This window comes from Cannabis sativa, chromosome 6 (assembly GCF_029168945.1).
Source record: "Cannabis sativa cultivar Pink pepper isolate KNU-18-1 chromosome 6, ASM2916894v1, whole genome shotgun sequence".
In the NCBI taxonomy this organism is placed as follows: domain Eukaryota; kingdom Viridiplantae; phylum Streptophyta; class Magnoliopsida; order Rosales; family Cannabaceae; genus Cannabis; species Cannabis sativa.
Genome location: NC_083606.1, coordinates 1,023,274 through 1,044,496, shown reverse-complemented (window position 1 = coordinate 1,044,496; position 21,223 = coordinate 1,023,274). Strand labels below are relative to the sequence as shown.

The following is a 21,223-nucleotide window of genomic DNA, read 5'->3' as shown; positions in this document are numbered from 1 at the left end:
TATAGTTTGTGTTGAAAAAGAAGATGCCACTTTTATTCACCTTAAGTATTTTAGGTGAATGGAACAAGAAATAGTTAATGACTATCAGTAAATCTGGTAAACATGAAGGATTCTTTGCCTTACTAGCTATTGTAGATGATATGAATAGATGTTACTTAAATTGTTTTCTCTGTAAAGTTGGAGAGAATTTACTGGCAAACAGTACCACTATTTAGGATGAAAACACAAGAAAATGGTTGGAAAATAAAGTAAAATATCATATACAATGAAAGTTTGTGGAAACATTTCTGCTTAATGTTTAGGGGGTTAAGTTGAAGAAGAGAATAAAATACTCAATATGGCCAATATATGATACCCAAGAGGGTTAACTTCAAATGGTCAAAAATGTATGTTTACAAGGTCTGAGGTTCAAGACTCATTTGGGTCTATATAGCAAGATCAAGTTTCGAGACTCTCTCGGGTCTATATAGCAAGATCATGTTTCACACTCTCGGGTCTATATGGAAAAATTAGCAAGATCTGAATTTCGAGACTTTCTCGGGTCTATATAGCAAGATCAAGTTTTGAGACTTTCTCAGGTCTATATAGCAAGATCAAGATTCGAGACTCTCTCGGGTCTATATAGCAAGATCTGAGGTTCGAGACTTTCTTGGGTTTCGGGTCTATTTAGAAATTGCTATAATTTCCTAGTCCCCAAATATTAGTGATAGGCAGAGAGCCACAGCAGGGAGCCTGTGGCCAATATGAATTCTCTTATTGAAAAAACAAAGGTTCATGATAAGATTTAATGTTAGTAATTCTTTCTAGATATCTGAATAGGATTCAGTCCTTTTTGAAAATCGATATCCTTGCATACTATAACTAGTTTTATTCATGATTGAAGTAATTATTGTTATATTTTAGTAACAATGAAACTACACAGGTGATTCTGCATGTTACTTTCAGTGTAACTTCAGGGCTCGAAAGAGATCGAGATACATCTTGAGCTAGCCTCACATGGCTTGTGTAATATATTTCTGTGGTAAGATTTCAGAGTTCTTTATTATCAAGTTATGGTAGGACAGATATAGATGAAGGGGTCATAATGGGCACACCATAACTTCAACAGACCAAACGTTAGGAGATAGAGAGTGGGTGATAGTTTGCTTCCATTACAAGATTAGAAAAGCTTAGTTGTAAATGGTCCAGGGCTGGGGTATAGTCTTAGTCTCCTTAACATACATGGGCCAAGTGTCTCTCCCACATAAGCATAATAATAATAATAATTCAAAAAGGTTAGCTATTCTTTCTATACTGCTGGCAATAGAGATTAACATATTGGGAATGAATGTGTTAAACACAACACAACATAACAACTCATGATCTGCCCACTTTTTCTTATTTTTTGTACTTGTACAGTTATTGTTTGTCTTAATTAGATGTGATTAAGGGTTATTTGTACTGTTAAACTTGTGGTGAAAAAACTACCAATGGTTAGTAGATTTCTGATACAACTACTTGTAGGTAGAATTTACTCGCAAAAGCTAACCTAAGAGAACACGGTTTCTACTAACTAATCCCATACTTAATCAATGTGGGATCCTCACAATGCACCCCCTTTCAGAGCTGATGTCCGCGATGGCCCACTCTACGGTGGCCAAGTAGTTATATTATACTAACTAATCCCATATTTGATCAATGTGGGATCCTCATAGTGCACCCCCTTTTAGAGCCGATGTCCACGACGGCCCACTCTAAGGTGGCCTACTCTGGCCTAATCCACAGGTCACCCCTTCCATAAGAACCCCTTTCTGCGACATTGGTCCCACTTAAGGGTGCATGACTTTGATACCACTTGATACAACTACTTGGGTAGAACTCACTCCCAAAAGATTTTCTAAGGGAAGAGAATGCCCAAGTAGATATATACTTACTAACCAATTCCAAACTTGGTCAGTGTAGATTCTAACAATTTTCCGCAAAATTTCCTTCCACATCAGCAAGAGTTAAGGGTGCATAGCTACGAAAACTGTGTTTTAGTGATCTTAAGTAGTTTTGCTGTTAAAATCTGAGGTAGTTTCGTTGCAAAGTTTTCATGCTAATTCGGAAAAAGGTCACCAATTCTTTCTATGCTGCTGGCAATGGAAGTTAGCATATTGGGAACTCATGACCTGACCACTTTTTTTTTCCATTGGTACATATTATTGTTTGTCTTAATGAGCTTGTTTGTTGCACTGAATGGGCTAAAGGGTTACTCATAAAGACCTTATTTAATGTTATTGGACCTGTCCCTTCTGTTGTTGTTGTTGTTGAGTTTTGCCATCTCTACTCTCTGCATATGCTTTAAATATGTTATGACTTACTGAAAGGAGCTTTGATTAGCCACCCAAAATGATCAAATGATAGTTAGAAAACTTGAACTATATTGAAACTCCATTGCTTTAATTGTGCTACCATTCATTGCATTTATGCTGAGTTTATACTTCACTTTTTATTTTCTGAGATATTTATTGATATTTAAAAAGTAGCTATTAGGTTCGTTTCATCAAATAGTTCTAGTCACTTTTGCGGGGTGTCATTGTTCTTCACCTCGGTTCTTAGGTTCGGGGGATTTCCAGATCTTTATTGGCCTTGTATTTGGTAAAATAATCTCTTGTGTTGGAACACATAAACATAGGTTTATTATTTCGTAATTTTGTTAGAAGATTATTGAGTTAAATTTCTCGTTGGACGATCAATAGCTCATATTTTTAATTGTAAATGCTTGGTAAGCTTATATCAGTTGCTTTACGAGTGTTATCCTCGTGTATCTGATTCACCTATTAATGAATATTTTTTTTGACGCAAATTCTCAAGTCTTAGATGGGTAAAATAGGTATTTTTCTTGTATTTTTTTTCTTTATTTTCTAACACACATCACAATGTATTATTTATAGAATTTAGAGATATTTGATTGCCAAATGTTCTTTATTATAAAAAACAGAATCATATAGTAGTGAAAACTCATGAATGTTTATGTAAAAATCCCTTTAAATTTTGTAGGACTTTCTTTCATTTTGATGATATTTAGCAACAAAGTACAGAATTCAGAAAAATGTTGCAGAAGCATATATTAGTAGTAGTCTTATGATTTTGAAGAGCTTTGGAAATTGAAATCTCAGCTTTTAATTATATTTAGTCTTGTGGGACAATTTATTCACTTCACATGATTATACCTTAAACCCAACAAAAATTTAAAAAAAAAATTAAAGAAACAACAGATTACTATAGAATTTCTAAAATATATCAATGATACCCCCTTTTTTAAAAAAATTTAATAAATTTTATTGATTTTAAATATATAATATTAATATAGGCATATATTCTTATATAAAAATAATTATTAAAATTCAAAATAATTAATATAATATGTATAGAGCACTGAATAACATTCTATAAAATGAAAGAGTTTAAAACATTTGATGTAATATGTTTTTTGTATGCTTTTTTTAAAGATTTTAAAGTTTTCTATTTTAAAGAAGCTCTTGTGAGTACTCTAATTCTCATATTAGTTATTCATATTATTCTTTTTACTATTTTTTTTAAGAGCATTGTTATTGGATACCAGTGGTATCCAACACTTCTATAGGTAGACCTTCACGATTGGTTAACAATATTTTTTAAAAGTTTATTTTTTAAAGTTATATGGATCCGATATTTAATTACACTAATAGCGGTATGACACCGAAAAATATATTATACACCAGTATTACCTTTTAACAATTTTTTTTTTTTAAATTTTCAATACATATTCTTTACACATCCTATGTCACTAAAAATGTTAATAAATTGTAAAGATGAAGAGGTATGAAGCATCATGCAGCACACAAAATTTGACTCATTAATTAAAATAATTAGATCTTAATTTTGTACTTTAACAAAAGGATGAGTTCAATGAGTTATTTTTTTAATTATTATTATTATCCTATGTGAGAGCCTAACCTATGTAACACCCATTATTATACTTTGTATTTATTTATTTTAATATATTTTTTGGGGGGTTTTTTTTAGTGATGAAATGGTCTAGTGGAAAGGGTTATTTTATATCTAAAAAAATAATGAAAATAGGATTAAAGGCCGTCCAACTAAAATAATATCCAGAAATTAAGGAAAGATGAGGAAAGCAAAGACTGTGATTAGGGGACAATGAATTGACCTTCAATATGTGACACTTATATAGGCACAAATATACATTGTATATTATAGCCTCTTTTGTTCATTGTTAAAAAAAAATAAAATAATTTATTTTAGAAAAATTTATAAAATGGACTAAAAACAAATTATAAAAATACTTGAACATGGATTTTTTTTTTTTCATTTTTAAAATCTTTTTTATTTACAAAAATACTTTTTTTAGTAAAAATAATAAATTTTTTTTGTTGTTGTTGTTTTATAGTTTATTTTTTTTTGGTTGTGAAATTAATTTTTGATTATTTTTTAGTTGTTTTCTTATTTTTTTCTAAGCAAAATATATTTTTGTAAATAAAAACTTTAGGTCGTAAAATTGTAAATAAAATATAAAAAAGATTATTTTTAAATTTTTTCTCTTTTTTTATTGCTGTTTTTAGTATTTTTGTTATATAAATTATAAATTTATTTGTTTCATATAACCATGTATATGTATAGTGTAGTTATAAGGCATTTTCTATAAATTTTTAAAATTTTAGAATAATTTAGTGTGGTGAAATTAAGATTGGGATTCAATAGCTTGTTGCATGCATGCAAAAAAATTATTTGAATTCTTATTTCAATATCTTAAATTATCTAAAATTTTTTGAAAATTTGTGAGAGATTTATTATAACTACATTACACAATGTTCTGTAAAATAATAAAGCTGTAACTCATTCATACACTGAAAGTATCAAAATATGGCGATTAGAATCTGTTACTATTATAATTTTAACATTTTATTTATTTTTTTTATTTTGCTTTCTTCATGTTTTTTTACTTGATTTCAAATACAAAATGCATTATGTATGTTTTGGTTTGGTTTTTTTAATACAATTTTAAATGTTTTACTTTTATTTTATTTGTTACTTAAAGATTTAAAATATAAATTTTAAAGACAAATAAAGGGTGTCTTTATAAATTATAAATGGCTCTATTAATATAGGTAAAAAAAGTCTAACAAATGGAAAATAAAGCTAATAATAAATTTTCTCCACTAACTAAAAAACAAAAGAAAGTAATGGATTCAAAGATCAATATGTAAAGTATTTTTTTAAGTGTCATTACTACTATACATACATCCAAGATAGGTTTCAAATTAGTGATGTTTCTTTCTTAATTAATTGACTAATATTATTATTATCTTATCACCTAAGCACCTCTCCACTTTGAACCATTACATCATAATAAATAATAATAATAAGCCGGCATTAAAATTTTAATGAACTTAAAGAAAATTTAGTTAAAAAAAAACGCAATACAACAGAATAGGAATAGAATAAAATTTAATTAATATGCATATAAAAATAGATAGAAGAAATTATTAAACTTTTTTTTTATCTCGTATTAGAATGATTTTAATCATAAAATGCAGTCATATATAACAAATATTCTACAAATTTGGATAATTTATAGTGTTGAAATTAAGATTCAAAAAGTATATTGTATGTATTTAATTTTTTATACATGTGAAGAATAAATTTCTAAACTTTGATTTTTTATAAATTATGTGGATTTTCTAAAAAAATTACATGAGAGTTGTTATAACTAGAATAAACACTATCACATAAAACACATATATTATAATCAATTTAAGTGTCTAAAACAAAATCATGTCACACCGATACGAGAAAAGGACTACATCTTAGCGGTAGAATTGCTCGAGAATATTAAGAGGCGGATTATGATTAAAAGTGAGTCTTAAAAGATGCTTTATTTAGTCAAAACTATCTGATTTGAATGTAATTAGCATAGCTTAATTATGCATTTTCTCTTGATTTGATTGTTAAAAGCCAAATGATGATGATTATATATACATAGTTTTATGTTTAATTATTATTAATTAGTTTCTTTTTTATTTTCGGCTAGGTGTATTATTGACATCCATAAAGTTAGTTTAATAGAAAGTAAAAATTGGTATAATCATATTGTCAAACTAGAGATAGATAAATGGGATACGTGGCTTTCACTTGAGTCAAAAGTATGAGAAAAAATAATAAGAAGAAGAGAAATACAATATAATACAACTCCTTTCACTTCTTAATAATAATAATAAAGGTAAATAGTGGCATAAGTTCCAAAGTTTCAAGTTTTTAAGTGGCATAATCTCAATGTTTATTTTTAGCGGCATAAGTACCCAATGTTTATTATAAAACTGTAATTTTTTTTCTAATTTCGTCAGTACAAACTCTGTTATTTTCTTAAATAGGCCACATATAAGGTCCAGATTCTAGGTCACTGAGTCTTGACAGAAATATATAGTATCAGTTACTTTCAAATGTTCCTTTAATAAATTTAAAACGGAGTTAGTACTGACAAAATTGGAGGAAAATTACAGTTTTATAAACATTGGGTACTTACGCCGCTAAAAATAGACATTAGGTTTATGCCGCTTACAAACTTAAAACTTTAGGTACTTATGCCGTTATTTACCCTAATAACAATAATATAATAATAAGTAATTAGTGTAATAATGAAGTTTTGGGCAAATTGCCAAAATTATTTTCTTAGAAGGCATATGCATATGATCATGAATGATAAGTTTAAGGAATGTATTACAAATTTAATTGTTATAATAATTTACATATTTAGGAACCTAATTATTATTGTTAATTTATATAATTTTAAGAAACTAGCACACTATATATTTTTATTTAATTTTTGTTAGAAGAATAGTTTGCATTACTATTTAAGATAGAAATGAAATAATAGAAAGATGTCTTCCAACCAAATAATTTTGTGTTTAATTATTAAAGGACATGTTAAGTCATGATTTGCTAAAGTAATCGATATAAGGCTAATTTTAATAAATAAAATACTAAAATATTAAATTTGTTGAGATTTCACACTAAATTTATTCTAATCACACTTTAAAATTTATCGTATATGTAAAATTTATTAATATTAATTAGTGTAATACTATAGACTACACCAAATCTTTTTTTATTAGTTTTTAATATTTGAATAATATATTTATAATTAAAAATTTTGTATCTATATTATTTGTGTTTATTTATAATTTAATAAAATAATATAATAAAAAAAAGTGTAATTTTAGTGTAATTTTTAGTATTGTGATTGGAATAGAAAAAATTTAATATGAAAACTCTATCATTTTTTTTTTGTTAATTTAACACCAAATTTTTTTTTTTTTTTTTTTTTTTGAGGGAAAATACTTGCTATTATTAAACAAATAAAGATTCGTTTACAATAACAGAGTAAATCGGAGGAGGGATAATCTCCAACCAAGTACAAGCCTCATCCACCCCTAAAGCAAATTTAGCAAGACCATGAGCCGCTTCATTTGCCGAACGTTTGACATGAGAGACAACAACGTTAGGGAAAAAGGATAAAAGACTAACAACATCTAATATTAAATCTGAAAAAGAAGAGTTTGGATTGAAGGGAGCTTGCAAAGCATTCACAACCATAAGTGCATCCGTCTCAATGTGGTTGACTTGTAATTGTTGTTGAAGAGCCCAATTGAGACTGTGAAAAAGTGCTTTGGCCTCCATTTCATGTGATTTGAAGTTGCCGATGAATGGCATGGCTAAAGCAGCAACAACATGTCCATGATTATCTCTGAGAACAGCCCCAACACCAGTAGTATTAGAAGGTGAATGAACTGCTGCATCTATGTTGAGTTTGAGGACATTTGGAGCTGGAGGGGACCACGGGTGGAGAGCTGCTACAGAATTTTGCTGCTGGTGCGAAAAAGCTGTGACAGAAGGGCCCGACTGGTGTGAAAAATTGGGCACAGCAGCTACTGGAGGGTGCTTGTGTTGAGCACTGCGATAATTCTGCAGAAAAACAGTAGCAAAAATGGCTAGATCAGTCGCAACTCTTGCTTTACTCCCATGAACCACCTTGTTTCGCTCATTCCAAATAGCCCAAAGTGTACAAAATAATTGTTCCATCTCAGATTTGTTATAGAGTGATGAGAGGTGTAACAAATAGTCGCCATTTCTCATTGCTGTACACGCCTGCCAATTAAAATTGAGTTTTTGAGCTTTCCAAACTGCCTTGGCGTATTTGCAACTGAAAAGAGCATGCCCCATTGTTTCCCAAGCACTTTTACAAAGAGAGCATGTGGAATCTGTAATGACTTTACGTCGCACTAGAGAAGTAGCCACTGGAAGAGCATCATGGATGACACGCCAAGCAAAGATCTTAACCTTTTGAGGTATTTGTAAGGACCAAAAGAACTTCCACCATGCCGCTGATCTGTGGGAACTAGAAGAAAGGTCTTCTTCTCCAAGCTGAGATGCAAAATGATATCCACTTTGAACGTTATAGACCCCTGAGTTATGATGATGCCAAACCAGTTTGTCTTGTGAGCCGAAGTAGCTCAAGGGAATAGTAAGGATTTTCTCAACATCAAGTGGGCAGAAATCTTGCTGCAACATGGAGATGTGCCATTCTCGTTCTTCTGTAATGTAGTTAGCAACCACACCATTAGGAGACCCAGTATAACAAGTTGGACGAAAAGAGGAATGGCCAGGAAGCCAAGGATCCGAATTGCATCTTATGGATCGTCCCTCTCCTACTTTCCATCTCAGCCCTTTGATCAATAGTTCTCGACCCCACCGAATTCCTTGCCAAGTTAATGATGGAGAATGGCCAAGACTTGCATCTAAGAAGGAGTTGTGAGGGTAGTATCTGCTTTTAAGAAGTTGCCCGAGAAGTGAGTGAGGGTTCTCCACAAGTCTCCATGCTTGTTTAGCTAATAAAGCTTGATTAAAGTGAATAAAAGACCGAAAACCCATTCCACCAATTTAACACCAAATTTAATATTTATCATTAGAGTTGTCCTAATAAAATTGCCTTCCTAAAGTTTAGACAACAAGTCTTTAAAAGTTTTAAACAAACCCTATTACTACATTTTGTTAAACATAAATAAATATCCAAAATTAAGAAGAGATAGAAGTCGTTTGAACCAAAAACTTAAAACTCAGTGTCTCTAAACAAATTATTTCAAAAAAAAAAAAAAAGTTAAAAGCTTGTGTTTGAAAGACTGATAAGATACAAGTATATTAAATCGAGGACGATAAATAATAATAACTATTATTTAATTATATTTTAAAAAGTTTATGAACTATAGTCTCTAGCCAAAGGGCAACTCTACAAATAAAAGCTATTTACAATAGATGATAATACTAGAGACTAATAAATAAATAATAATTAATATAGTAAAAAGGCAATTTGCAAGGTTGATCAATGGATTAGAATTGTTCTTAATATTATTATTATTATTATTATTATTATTATTATTAGTGTTATTTTAGGGGAAAGGTGGATTTGATGAGATTGCATATAGGCAAGCAAGGACAAATCTTGGTTTGAATTTCATGATAGCATGGGACCTTACCCTATCATTTATTATTAAATATTTCATAAGTTTTTTTTTATTTATTTATTTTTTAAAAAGTTTATTTTGATGTGTGTATATAAATATAGTTTTCCAACTCTATAGCACGTGTGCCAAGCAACACTCAATCAAAATCAAGAGAGTCTTTTTGATGGTACAATGGTAGACCATTCTATTTTGTCTCAATATTTCTTTTTCAAATTCCCAAAAATTTATTATATCATTAGTTTGAAATCTCATACTTGTTGTGTTAATAAAAATTATAATGATTTTTTTTTTTAATTATATAGTATAGGAAAAATCTATATTTGTATCAATAATTGAACTTACATAAATTTATAATAATTATAATAATCTAATTAAAGGTTTTCCACTTAGCCCCTTTTCACCAAACATGTGCAAATCCCTCATGATATCAAAAACCAAAAATGACAAAAATATAAACAAATATAAAGAATTAAAAGAATTAGCACTAAATAAAATTGTATAATTTATGTGAAAGTGTAACAACATGAACCTTCTCTAGTGTTACATAGTTTACTTAATTAATTACATTGTCTTTTTCTACTAGTGTCCCAAATATATAAATATATATATTTAATTCTTAATGATACTATTATTTAAAATTTAAAAGTGGCCTAAGAAAAAACCAATAGTGACAAAGTCATGTCATGTGACTTCCTTTATATTTGGTAGTAATTGGAGTAGCCATTAACAAATATGAGATTCCAACCACACATGGTTATATGATTCTAATAATAATAATAATAATAATAATAATAATAATAATAATAATAGTTAATATTATTTTAAACCATGTGTTTTGTAAAAGTTATTGGTTGGACTTTTTATTTTGTAAAAAGACATATTAGATCTTATTTCTAAAATTTTACAAAATAGGACATTGAACTCAATTTTTTGAGTTTTTTTTAATATAACCAACTTAAGACAATTCTAGCACAAACATATGCAAAAATTATACTCAATTTTATCATAATGACTCTAGATCGGCTTATTGCTAACTTTTATTTTGATAAAAAATTAGTTCAGAGTACTATGTTGTACTATTTTAAAAAAATAAATGGTTTAATTTGTCATTTAACAAAACTAAGTATCCAATCGGTAACTTTAATTTGTAAAATACGGAATCCAAAATAATATTTATCCTAATAATAATAATAATATCTTCAAAATAATAATAATAATAATAATAATAATAATAATAATAATAATAATAATAATATTTTTCTTCATGGAATGTACTTGTACTTCTTATCTATTTCCTTCCACATGTGATTGATTGGATCTAAATTCCACTCAATTGATTTGGATCCAATTTAATCCCAATTGGATGATTTCATACATTGCATTTGTATTAGTTTCTAGTGAAAATATAGTAATAAAATTACATTTGGTTAATATATTATGAGAATGAGTTAGTATGTACCAATAGAAGAGAGATCAAATAAAATGGAACATGGGATCCATATTTGATCACATCAATGGATTGTAAACATTTTTTTTTTCTTTTTACCAATTAAACAAGCAAATAAAATCAATGAAAGAGATTATTAATCATTTTCATCTTGATTATAAATTGTATATCTAAATGATAAGATATGTAAAATCACATTCCAATGTTTTTCATAGGAGCCTATCATAATAGATTAGATGTTAGTGATCAATTTGGTGTCTTAATCTTTGAATTTTTTATTAAAAAAAAATCAAATTATAGCATATAATTATTTTTATATATTTTTTTTTTTTATAAATGTAGAAATTAATCTAATTTTTTCTTCCTTCTTATGTGACACTTTAACTACCTATTACTACATGGTGAAAATTATGACATCATCCCATTCGTGTGCAAAAATATCATATATTTTTCTTTTTCTTTTCATGTGACTATTGCCTTTCTTTCACCAAATTTGTTTGATAATTATTGAAATTAAATAAATAAATAAAAATATGGTAGGGACTAGTGATCATATTAGAGTATAGAAGAGGGACCATTTTGGATAAAATTACTTTCTTTCTTCCCTATATCTATAGCTAGTGTCCTTTTCTCTTATTTCAAATGTTTGTCTTCTTTATTTTTCTTTCTAAATTTTTTAGCTCATAGATTTTTCTCTTTTTTCACAACAAATTTACTCATTTTGTTTTCTTTTTTCTTTTTTCTAAGTAATTTGTTTGTGTTGAAGTTATTAGGTACTTTAGCATTTTATCTCAAAAACTCAAAAGTGCCTATGAAAAGTAAAACAATGTCCAAGATTTGCATAATAATAATTCTCTTTTCTTTTCTAAAGATTAAAGTAAAGCACATATGTGCTTTCAATTTTCCTTTTCCCCAATATGTGCTTTACTTTTTTTTTTTTTTTCTTCAAAAAAGTAAAGCACATATTGGGGAAAAGGAAAATTGAAAGTTTCCCATCTTCCTACAAATGAAACAAATGGTGGGTCCTTCAAATATTAGAAGGATTGGATTCATATAGCATAGGAAAATGTACTACAAATTTAAATTAAGGAATAACTAAGTTGTGGTTTAGGTAGAAAGGCTCCTTTTATAGTGTTTGTATGATCAAACAAAGTTGAGAGCAAAAATGTTATCACTCAATTTGGTTTATTTGAAATTCAGAATCAGTATATCTAATAAAATTTTGTTGATTTTATGTTCGAAGACAAGATTTCTCTTCAACTTTTTAATCAACTGAAATTATGGTATAGTGATCGAAATGTTGTTTCTCTTATTCAATAGTATTTGTATGACAGAACAAAGTTGAGAGTAAAAATATTCTTAATCAATTTATTGTTTTCGAAACTCGTAATCATTAATCCAACTATAAAGTAAACTTTCGTAAAATTTATTTTTAAAGACTGACTAAACACTTTAAGAGTCCCTTTTTCACACAAGATCTTTATTCAAATTAATTAATAATTGAAAATGTACGTGATCAAAATACTTTTTTAAATTTTATTCCATAGTGTTCATATAACAAAACAAAGTTAAGAGTAGAAATATTCTTTGTTATGTTGAAATTGAAACTCATAATTATTAATCGAACTATAAAGTAAAATATTGTGATTCAAATTAATATTTGATACTTATAAAAAAAAATATATTTAATCAAAATTGTAGTATAGTGATGGAAATGTATTTTTTCTTTTGTTTGATAGCCTTTATATGGGCAAAGAAAGTTGAGAATAAAATTATTTAGATTTAAAATCATTAATCTAAATATTGAATAATAATTTAAAATTTTACAAGTTAAATTACTTAAAGTACCAAAATTGTGGTTTAGGTTGCCAATTTTTTTTTCTTCTTTTGTTTCATAGTCTTATTTGATTTAACAAGGTTTTTAGAGTAAAAAATTAGATTAAAAAAACAATAAGTTTTAGAGTGAAAATATTTACATTTGAAAATAACTAACCAAATTTAAAAATCATGATTATGTTAGTGTCACATAATAAATAAATAAGTAATTAAAAAAGGGTGGTGCTTATTATAATTAGTAATTAATATTAATAAATACAATTTCTATTATACATAACAAGTGGGTACATTAAGGGGTCATGGGTAGGGTATTATAACTAAATTTAAGTAATTAATACATATTGAAACTTTTTATTTTTTTTTTTAATTTTCAAATTGAAGGGATATTTATTCAAGAGACTATTAATATAAAATAATGATATAGGTTTAATACTTTATGGTATTATACGAAATCATGGTTAAATTAATTAAAGTTATTATTTCAATAAAACTACAAATTATGAGAATTTATAGCTAAGTTCTTTGGTGCAAGAAAACTCACCATTTTTCCTTTAATTCCCTTAAATAAAAAAAAGCTGTATTAGGTACCATCTTTAATAATTTATTATTCCCAACAAATTAAATTCATATGAAAGTGAAAAAAAAAAAAAAAAAATCAACTACTCTCTCTAACATGAGTGAATATTTTTACTTCTAACATCACAAATAACAAATTATTTTATCTACTATTACCAAACTGCAATAATAAACTACTCTCATTAATTTATATATTTCAAATTTTTACATGAAACATTATTAAACATTACCAAAAAAATTGTAAAAATTCGTTGTAAAATCAATTCATTTTATGACCATTAATTATTTTAACAAAATGACTTGTTTTGACCAATTTGTTTGGTTGTATTTGAGTTTTTTTTTCTTCACATAATAATATATCAATCTTTTCAACCAATCACTTTAATTTAAAATTTATTATTCAAAAAAATATTTACATATATTTTGAACACACATATCATTATTCTTTATCGATTAATAATAATTCCAAATAAAAACTAAAACAAATGGACCTCATTAGGTCCCCATAACATATGCAAAAAAGCATTTATGCCATAATATGATCTAATGCATCAAACAAATCCAAGATTAGAATGCAAAAGAGTGATTGGAGAGATTTTTAATATTAATTAATTAATGAATTAATTAAGCTCTAACATGGGTGATTATGTTGGTCTATTCCACTCAAAGCCAGCAACATAATAATCTTAGAATTCTTTTTAATATTTTACTGCCAAGACCAGCCGACAACATGACCAGATTTGCAGCTTCATAATATAAAAATATATTTAAATGAAATTAAGAAAAAAAAAGAAAAAAAACCATTAATATTAACTTATTTCTCATTCATAATCATGTGCACATCACTACATATTATTCCACATATATTTTCTCCTTCATGTAATTAAATTAAATCATAAACAAAACCAAAATGGATCTTCAATAATTCAATATTAAAATATATTATATATATGCATGTAATATAATATTATCAATAATAAATTATATATTGCTACAATTTTTTTACTACAAAAATCAGTTGACCTTTTATCATCAAAACATGCTCATTTATGTGTTTATATGACATAAAGAACCTTATTAAAATCAATATATATATATATATTTATATATTTCTATAACTTTTTTTTCTTTCCAAATATTTATTAAGAGAAAATAGTAGTAAGTGTGTTGATAATATATATATATATATATATATATATATTTATATATATAAGCACATGGCAAGCTTAGCAATTGTGATTTGTGACCACAAATAATGAATATTGGACCACTTTGAGTTTATTTAAGAAGATGATGATACAGTAAATTAGCTCAGCAAATATAATCAATTTGTGGCTATTTTTAGTTGGTTTAACTTTTATCACTGTTTGGAAGATAAAATCCATTAATTTTGCAGATGTATATTTATATATTTATATGTAAGAAAAAAAAAAAAAAAGAAAGAAGAAAAATCAGTTTGTTATGTCATTATTGCAACTTTTACCAAAATGAATAAATTTATTAGGATTTTTACTATTTCTAATTTAATTCTTGGGAATTTTGTTGCAACTAATTTAATTCTTGAGAATAATTAATTGAATTTTTGATTTTTTTTTTTAAAAAATAGTAATTAAATGTTTTTGAAAAAAAATTCTAAGTTTAATGTATACTTAAAGAAATCATTGAAATTATTAAAAAAAAAATTGAAAGCTATAAGAATTGTGTGAAGAAAAAAAACCATAAAGATTAATAATTACTATTTCTTTTTATAGAATTGTAAAACAATGGACAACTCATAAATTAATATTTATGTTTAAAACCCCATAAAAAATATTAACTATGGCTTAAATTGACTAATTAAACAAGAGATGGTTTTAACAACTGTCAAAGCCAAGAATTTTTATATAAATTAGTGGTACTTACATGCATATAGTAAAAAATTAATAATAAATAAATAAAATTGTATGCATAAAAAACAAAGACAAATCCATTAGTAGAGAAGAAGAAGAATAATCCAAAAAACTTTTCATCTCATTATATAGATGAATCAAACAAATAAACATGACCCCATTTGATTTTTTTTTTAATTTATAATTAAAAAAAACATATAAACTATAACACTTATTTTTACAAAAAATAAAACCCAAAAAAAACCCATCTGCATCATCTCTCTCTCTTTCTTATCTCAGCTCTAATTAAACAACAATACCAATACAAAAACACATAAATAAATAATAATTAAAATATAATAAAGAAAGGGGTGTTGTGGTGGTGGTGTTGGATCTAGATCTTCTTCTTAAGCTTCAATTCTTTTCTTTCTATAAACAAAAACATGTTACAATCCCAAAACATATCACTTTGTTCTTTTCTCTCTTCTCTCAAAAAAAAAAAATGCCTAACATTCTAAGCTATCTCAATTTCTTAATTCCCTTTTCTCTTCTTCTTGGTTTTGTTTACTCCATTGATGAACAAGGCCAAGCTCTTCTCACATGGAAAAACACCTTATCAAACACTTCATCATATTCCCTACTAAGCTCATGGAATTCACTAGACTCAACACCATGTAAAAATTGGTTTGGTGTCCAATGCAATTCCAATGGTTATGTCATTGAGATTAGCTTAAAATCATTAGATTTGCAAGGTTCATCATTGCCTTCAAATTTTCAATCTCTCAAATTCTTGAAAACACTTGATTTTTCTTCTTCTAATCTCAGTGGGAATATCCCAAAAGAGTTTAGTGATTACACTGAGCTCACTTTTCTTGATATTTCAGAGAACTTTCTCTATGGTGAGATTCCTTTTGAGCTATGTAAACTTGTAAAGTTGCAAACTTTATATCTCAATACAAACTTTCTTGAAGGTGAAATTCCTTCTTGTATTGGTAATCTCTCAAAGCTTGTGTCTTTAACACTCTATGATAATAAATTGAGTGGTGAGATTCCTAAAAGTATTGGTTTACTTACAAAGCTTGAAGTTTTCAGAGGTGGTGGTAACAAGAATCTCAAAGGTGAACTTCCATGGGAGATTGGTAACTGCATCAACTTGGTTATGTTAGGTTTAGCAGAGACAAGCATTTCAGGGAACTTACCTTCTTCAATTGGAAAGCTTCAAAGGGTTCAAACCATAGCTCTTTACACTTCTCTTCTTTCAGGTCAAATCCCAGATGAGATTGGTAATTGCAGTGAGTTGCAAAATCTTTACTTGTACCAAAACTCAATCTCAGGTCAAATCCCAAAAGGAATTGGTCAACTCAAAAAGCTTGAAAGTCTTCTTCTTTGGCAAAACAACTTGGTGGGCTCAATCCCAATTGAGTTGGGTGATTGTAAAGAGCTTAAAGTTATGGACTTTTCAGAAAATCTCCTCATTGGTTCAATACCAATATCTTTTGGTAAGCTTTCAAATCTTGAAGAGCTTCAATTGAGTGTTAACAAGTTATCTGGTGCTTTACCTAATGAAATAACAAATTGTACTTCTTTGACTCATCTTGAAGTTGACAACAATGAAATCTCAGGTGAAATCCCTTCACTTATTGGAAACTTAAAGAGTTTGACTTTATTCTTTGCTTGGCAAAATAAGCTTAGTGGTAATATACCAAAGAGTCTAGCTAATTGTGTGGAGCTTCAAGCACTTGATTTATCATACAACAACTTATTTGGTTCAATACCAAAAGAGTTGTTTGGATTGAAAAATCTCACTAAATTGCTTCTACTTTCCAATGACTTATCTGGTTTAATCCCAACTGAAATAGGTAATTGTACTAACCTATACAGATTGAGATTAAACCAGAATAGAATTGGTGGTACTATTCCAACTGAGATTGGAAATTTGAAAAGCTTAAACTTTATTGATTTGAGTCAAAACCATTTAGTTGGTGAAATCCCATTATCAATATCAAATTGTCAAAGCCTTGAGTTTCTTGATCTTCATTCAAATGGTTTAAAAGGTTCATTTTTCCCAACTACTTTACCTAACTCACTTCAGTTAATTGATATCTCAGATAACAGACTCAGTGGTCAACTAACTCATCTAAGTGAGTTGACCGAGTTGACAAAACTCAATCTTTGTAATAACCAACTTTCTGGTCAAATCCCATCTGAGATTTTTTACTGTAAAAAGCTTCAAATGCTTGACCTTTCCATCAATGGCTTCTCCGGCGAGATACCAACTCAACTTGGCTTAATCCCATCACTCGAAATCTCACTAAATTTAAGCTCAAATCAACTCACTGGAAAAATCCCACCTCAGTTTTCAAACCTTGTCAAGCTAGGAATCCTCGACTTATCTCATAACAAACTTTCCGGCGACTTAAACCCATTAACAAATCTCCAAAACCTCGTAACTCTCAACATCTCATTCAACCAATTCTCAGGCCAATTACCCAACACCCCATTTTTCAAAAACCTTCCTTTAGCCGATTTAGCCTCAAACAAAGGTCTCTACTTCGCCGGAACCGTTCTAACCCCTTCCGACGCCGTCGCCGGAAAATCTCCATCAAAAACGGTAATGAAGCTTTCAATGTCAATTCTGATCAGCGCCAGCGTAGTACTAATCCTACTAGCAATCTACGTCTTAATCCGTACAAGAATCGCCAACAGAGCTCTAAACGAAGAAGACGGAAGTTGGGACATGACTCTGTATCAAAAACTCGATTTTTCAATCGACGACATTGTACGGAATCTGACGTCATCAAACGTCATAGGCACAGGAAGCTCAGGTGTCGTTTACAGAGTGATTATTCCAAGTGGGCAAACCTTAGCTGTGAAAAAGATGTGGTCTTTGGATGAATCGGGTGCTTTTGGGTCTGAAATCCGTACACTTGGTTCGATTCGACATAAGAATATAATAAGGTTGTTGGGTTTCGGTTGTAATAGGAATTTGAAGCTTTTGTTTTATGATTATCTTCCTAATGGGAGTTTGAGTTCAATGCTTCATGGAGGTAATAATAAAGGTGGTTTTGATTGGGAAGGGAGATACGATGTCGTTTTGGGTGTTGGTCATGCTCTTGCTTATTTACATCATGATTGTGTTCCTTCAATTATGCATGGTGATGTTAAGGCTATGAATGTTTTGTTGGGTCCTTGTAATGAGCCTTTTCTTGCTGATTTTGGTTTGGCTCGAGTTGTTGTTGATGATCATCATGGTGGTGATGGTGATGATGCTAAATTAGCTCAAAGGCCTCAACTTGCTGGCTCTTATGGTTATATGGCTCCGGGTATGTTCTTGATCTTTTTCATTCATTTACTTATGTTTTTTGTTCTTTCTTAATTGAAATTAGTGACATAATTTTGTTGGATTTTAAGATGGTTTCGTGTTTTGTAGTTGTTTTTAAGTGATTTTTATGAGTCGATATGATGATTGTTTTAGGGTTTTTGTGTTTGCTTAATTTATTTATGTTTTTGTTTTTTTTAATCGAATTAGTAAATTATCATGTTTTGTAGTTGATTTAAGTTATGATCACTCAAGCAAATATAGGATAATTGTTTTTGATCTTTTTGATTAATTTACTTATGTTTTTTAGTTCTTTCTTGATTGAAATTAATGAAATAATTTTGTTGGATTTTAGGATGATCGTGTGTTTTGTAGTTGTTTTTAAGTGATTTTTATGATCGCTCGATATGATGATTGTTTTAGGATTTTTGTGTTTGCTTAGCGATCGTATTCTTAATTTTTTTGAACAATTTATTCATGTTTTTTTAATCGAATTAGTAAATTATCGTGTTTTATAGTTGTTTTTAAGTTATGATCGCTCAAGCAAATATATGATAATTATTTTATGTATTTGCTTTAGCGATAATATTCTTTTAATAATTCTTTGTTACAAAATGGAAATGAATTGTAAAAGTTAACTAAACTAGTGTTTAAAGCAAATATATGATAATTATTTTATAACATATACAATTATAAAAAAAAATTGACTAAAAAATTCTTAATAATGAGATAGATTAAAAGTATATCGAAACATCCCTGTACTACATATATTTCCTAAAGTTACAAACTTTATGTTGTTTTTATTTTTTTGTTTATATTTGTGTTTAGATTAATTGGTAACTCTTTCTTTCTTTTTGATTACTAACTCTGTTTAATTGATTGAACAATCACAACAGAACATGCATCAATGCAAAGGATAACAGTAAAAAGTGATGTATACAGTTATGGAGTTGTTCTTCTAGAAGTATTAACAGGAAGACATCCATTGGACCCAACATTACCAAATGGAGCTCATTTAGTTCAATGGGTTCGAGACCATTTAGCTACTAAAAAAGACCCTTGTGATATTCTTGACCAAAAGCTAAGAGGAAGATCTGACCCAACAATGCATGAAATGCTTCAAACATTAGCTGTTTCATTCCTATGTCTAAGTTCAAAACCAGATGATCGACCAACCATGAAAGACATTGTGGCTATGCTTATGGAGATTAGACATGTTGAGGATTATTCAAGACAAGAAAAAGGTGAGTTTTCAAAGACAGGATTGGCTTCACCACCACAATCACAATCACAACAAACTCAATCTCCTACTAGGAAGATGATTTCACATGGTTCGTCTAATTGTTCTTTTGCTTTCTCAGACGATTCTATCTCGAAATGATAATACATATAGAAAAGTTCTTAGGTAGGTATCAGAGGCGTCGCTTTTGCTCTTTATTGTTTTCGGTATATAGAGAAATAATAAATTAATTTTTTTAATATGATGGTGTACGTTATAGTTATACTAGATATACTGATTGTTTTTGAAATTTTTTTGAATAATTTACAGTGTTGAAAATAGAATTCAAACAGTTAGTTGTACGCGTGACAATAAACTGTTTTGAATTTTATTTTTGTCATAATAAATTATTCAGAATTTTTTAAAAATATACATCTGTTATAACTATAATATATAACATCGTATAAAAAAACTTAGAGTATAATTTCTTAGAAAGCCATATATATTATTGTTTTTTTTATATATATATTATATATACTAAATATGTGTATATTAGTGTTATTACATAAAGAAAAAAAAAGGTCCCATTAGAGCAAAAGTGGGATACTATTAGTGGAAGAATTTGTATGGTGATTATTATTAAAAAAAAATGTATTTTTTTTACTATATATGTTGTGGGTAATGAAAGTATTGATTTGTAGTAATAACATTTGTGTTAAATTTAGCAAATTTTGAAGAAAGTTGAGACCTTTAGTATGAGAGAGAGAGAGAGAAAACTATGTTGGGAAACATTGATGATGATGATGAGTGAGAGAGACTCAAGGGAAAGTATGTAGAAGTTATTTGAACAATGATTGGAACTTTTGTATTTATGTAATTAGAATTATTCTAAGAGTAACTGATTCCTTCACATACAACTTTCTTTCAATTTCTCTCTCTCTCTCTCTGTCTTTTTCTGTGTTTGTTGTGTATAGAGTCAGTCTTTCCAGCAGTGTTCACATGGTGTTCTATTTTTTATCACATGTCCATGTGCTCTCTCTGAGTAAGACTTTTCAGCTATATAATAAGAAAGAAACTCATTAATTAAACAATACTCACAAGTCTTAATCACATTACTAATATTAATTAACTACACATGCAGAAAAAATGAGGGAAAACATAATGGTATTATGCTCCTCAAATTATTAGTAATGTTAAATATTTCGCCTGTAGTAATTTATGAGATTTCGATTAGAATTTTGTAAAATAATTAGCATGAAGTATGAGAATTTTTACCACTTTCATTATTCACGAGGCAAAATTAATAACAGAAATCTTATATTTAACTAACGTTCAAAGTTGATAGGAAATATTTAACATCAGTAATAATTTAAGAGACAAAATACTTTTATATTCAATTAAGAGTTTTTTACAGTT

The 21,223-nt window shown here is 28.2% G+C and overlaps 1 protein-coding gene across 1 annotated transcript; it reads left to right on the top strand.

Annotated features, from left to right (window-relative positions):
* Positions 1–15,441: 15,441 nt before the first annotated feature.
* LOC115725787 (LRR receptor-like serine/threonine-protein kinase RGI3) lies at positions 15,442–20,735 on the top strand. Its single transcript, XM_030655397.2, has 2 exons — positions 15,442–18,592; positions 19,485–20,735. Exons 1-2 carry the CDS (start codon positions 15,772–15,774, stop codon positions 19,967–19,969), a joined length of 3,306 nt encoding a protein of 1,101 aa, XP_030511257.1. The 5' UTR covers positions 15,442–15,771; the 3' UTR covers positions 19,970–20,735.
* The last annotated feature ends 488 nt before the right edge of the window (positions 20,736–21,223 follow it).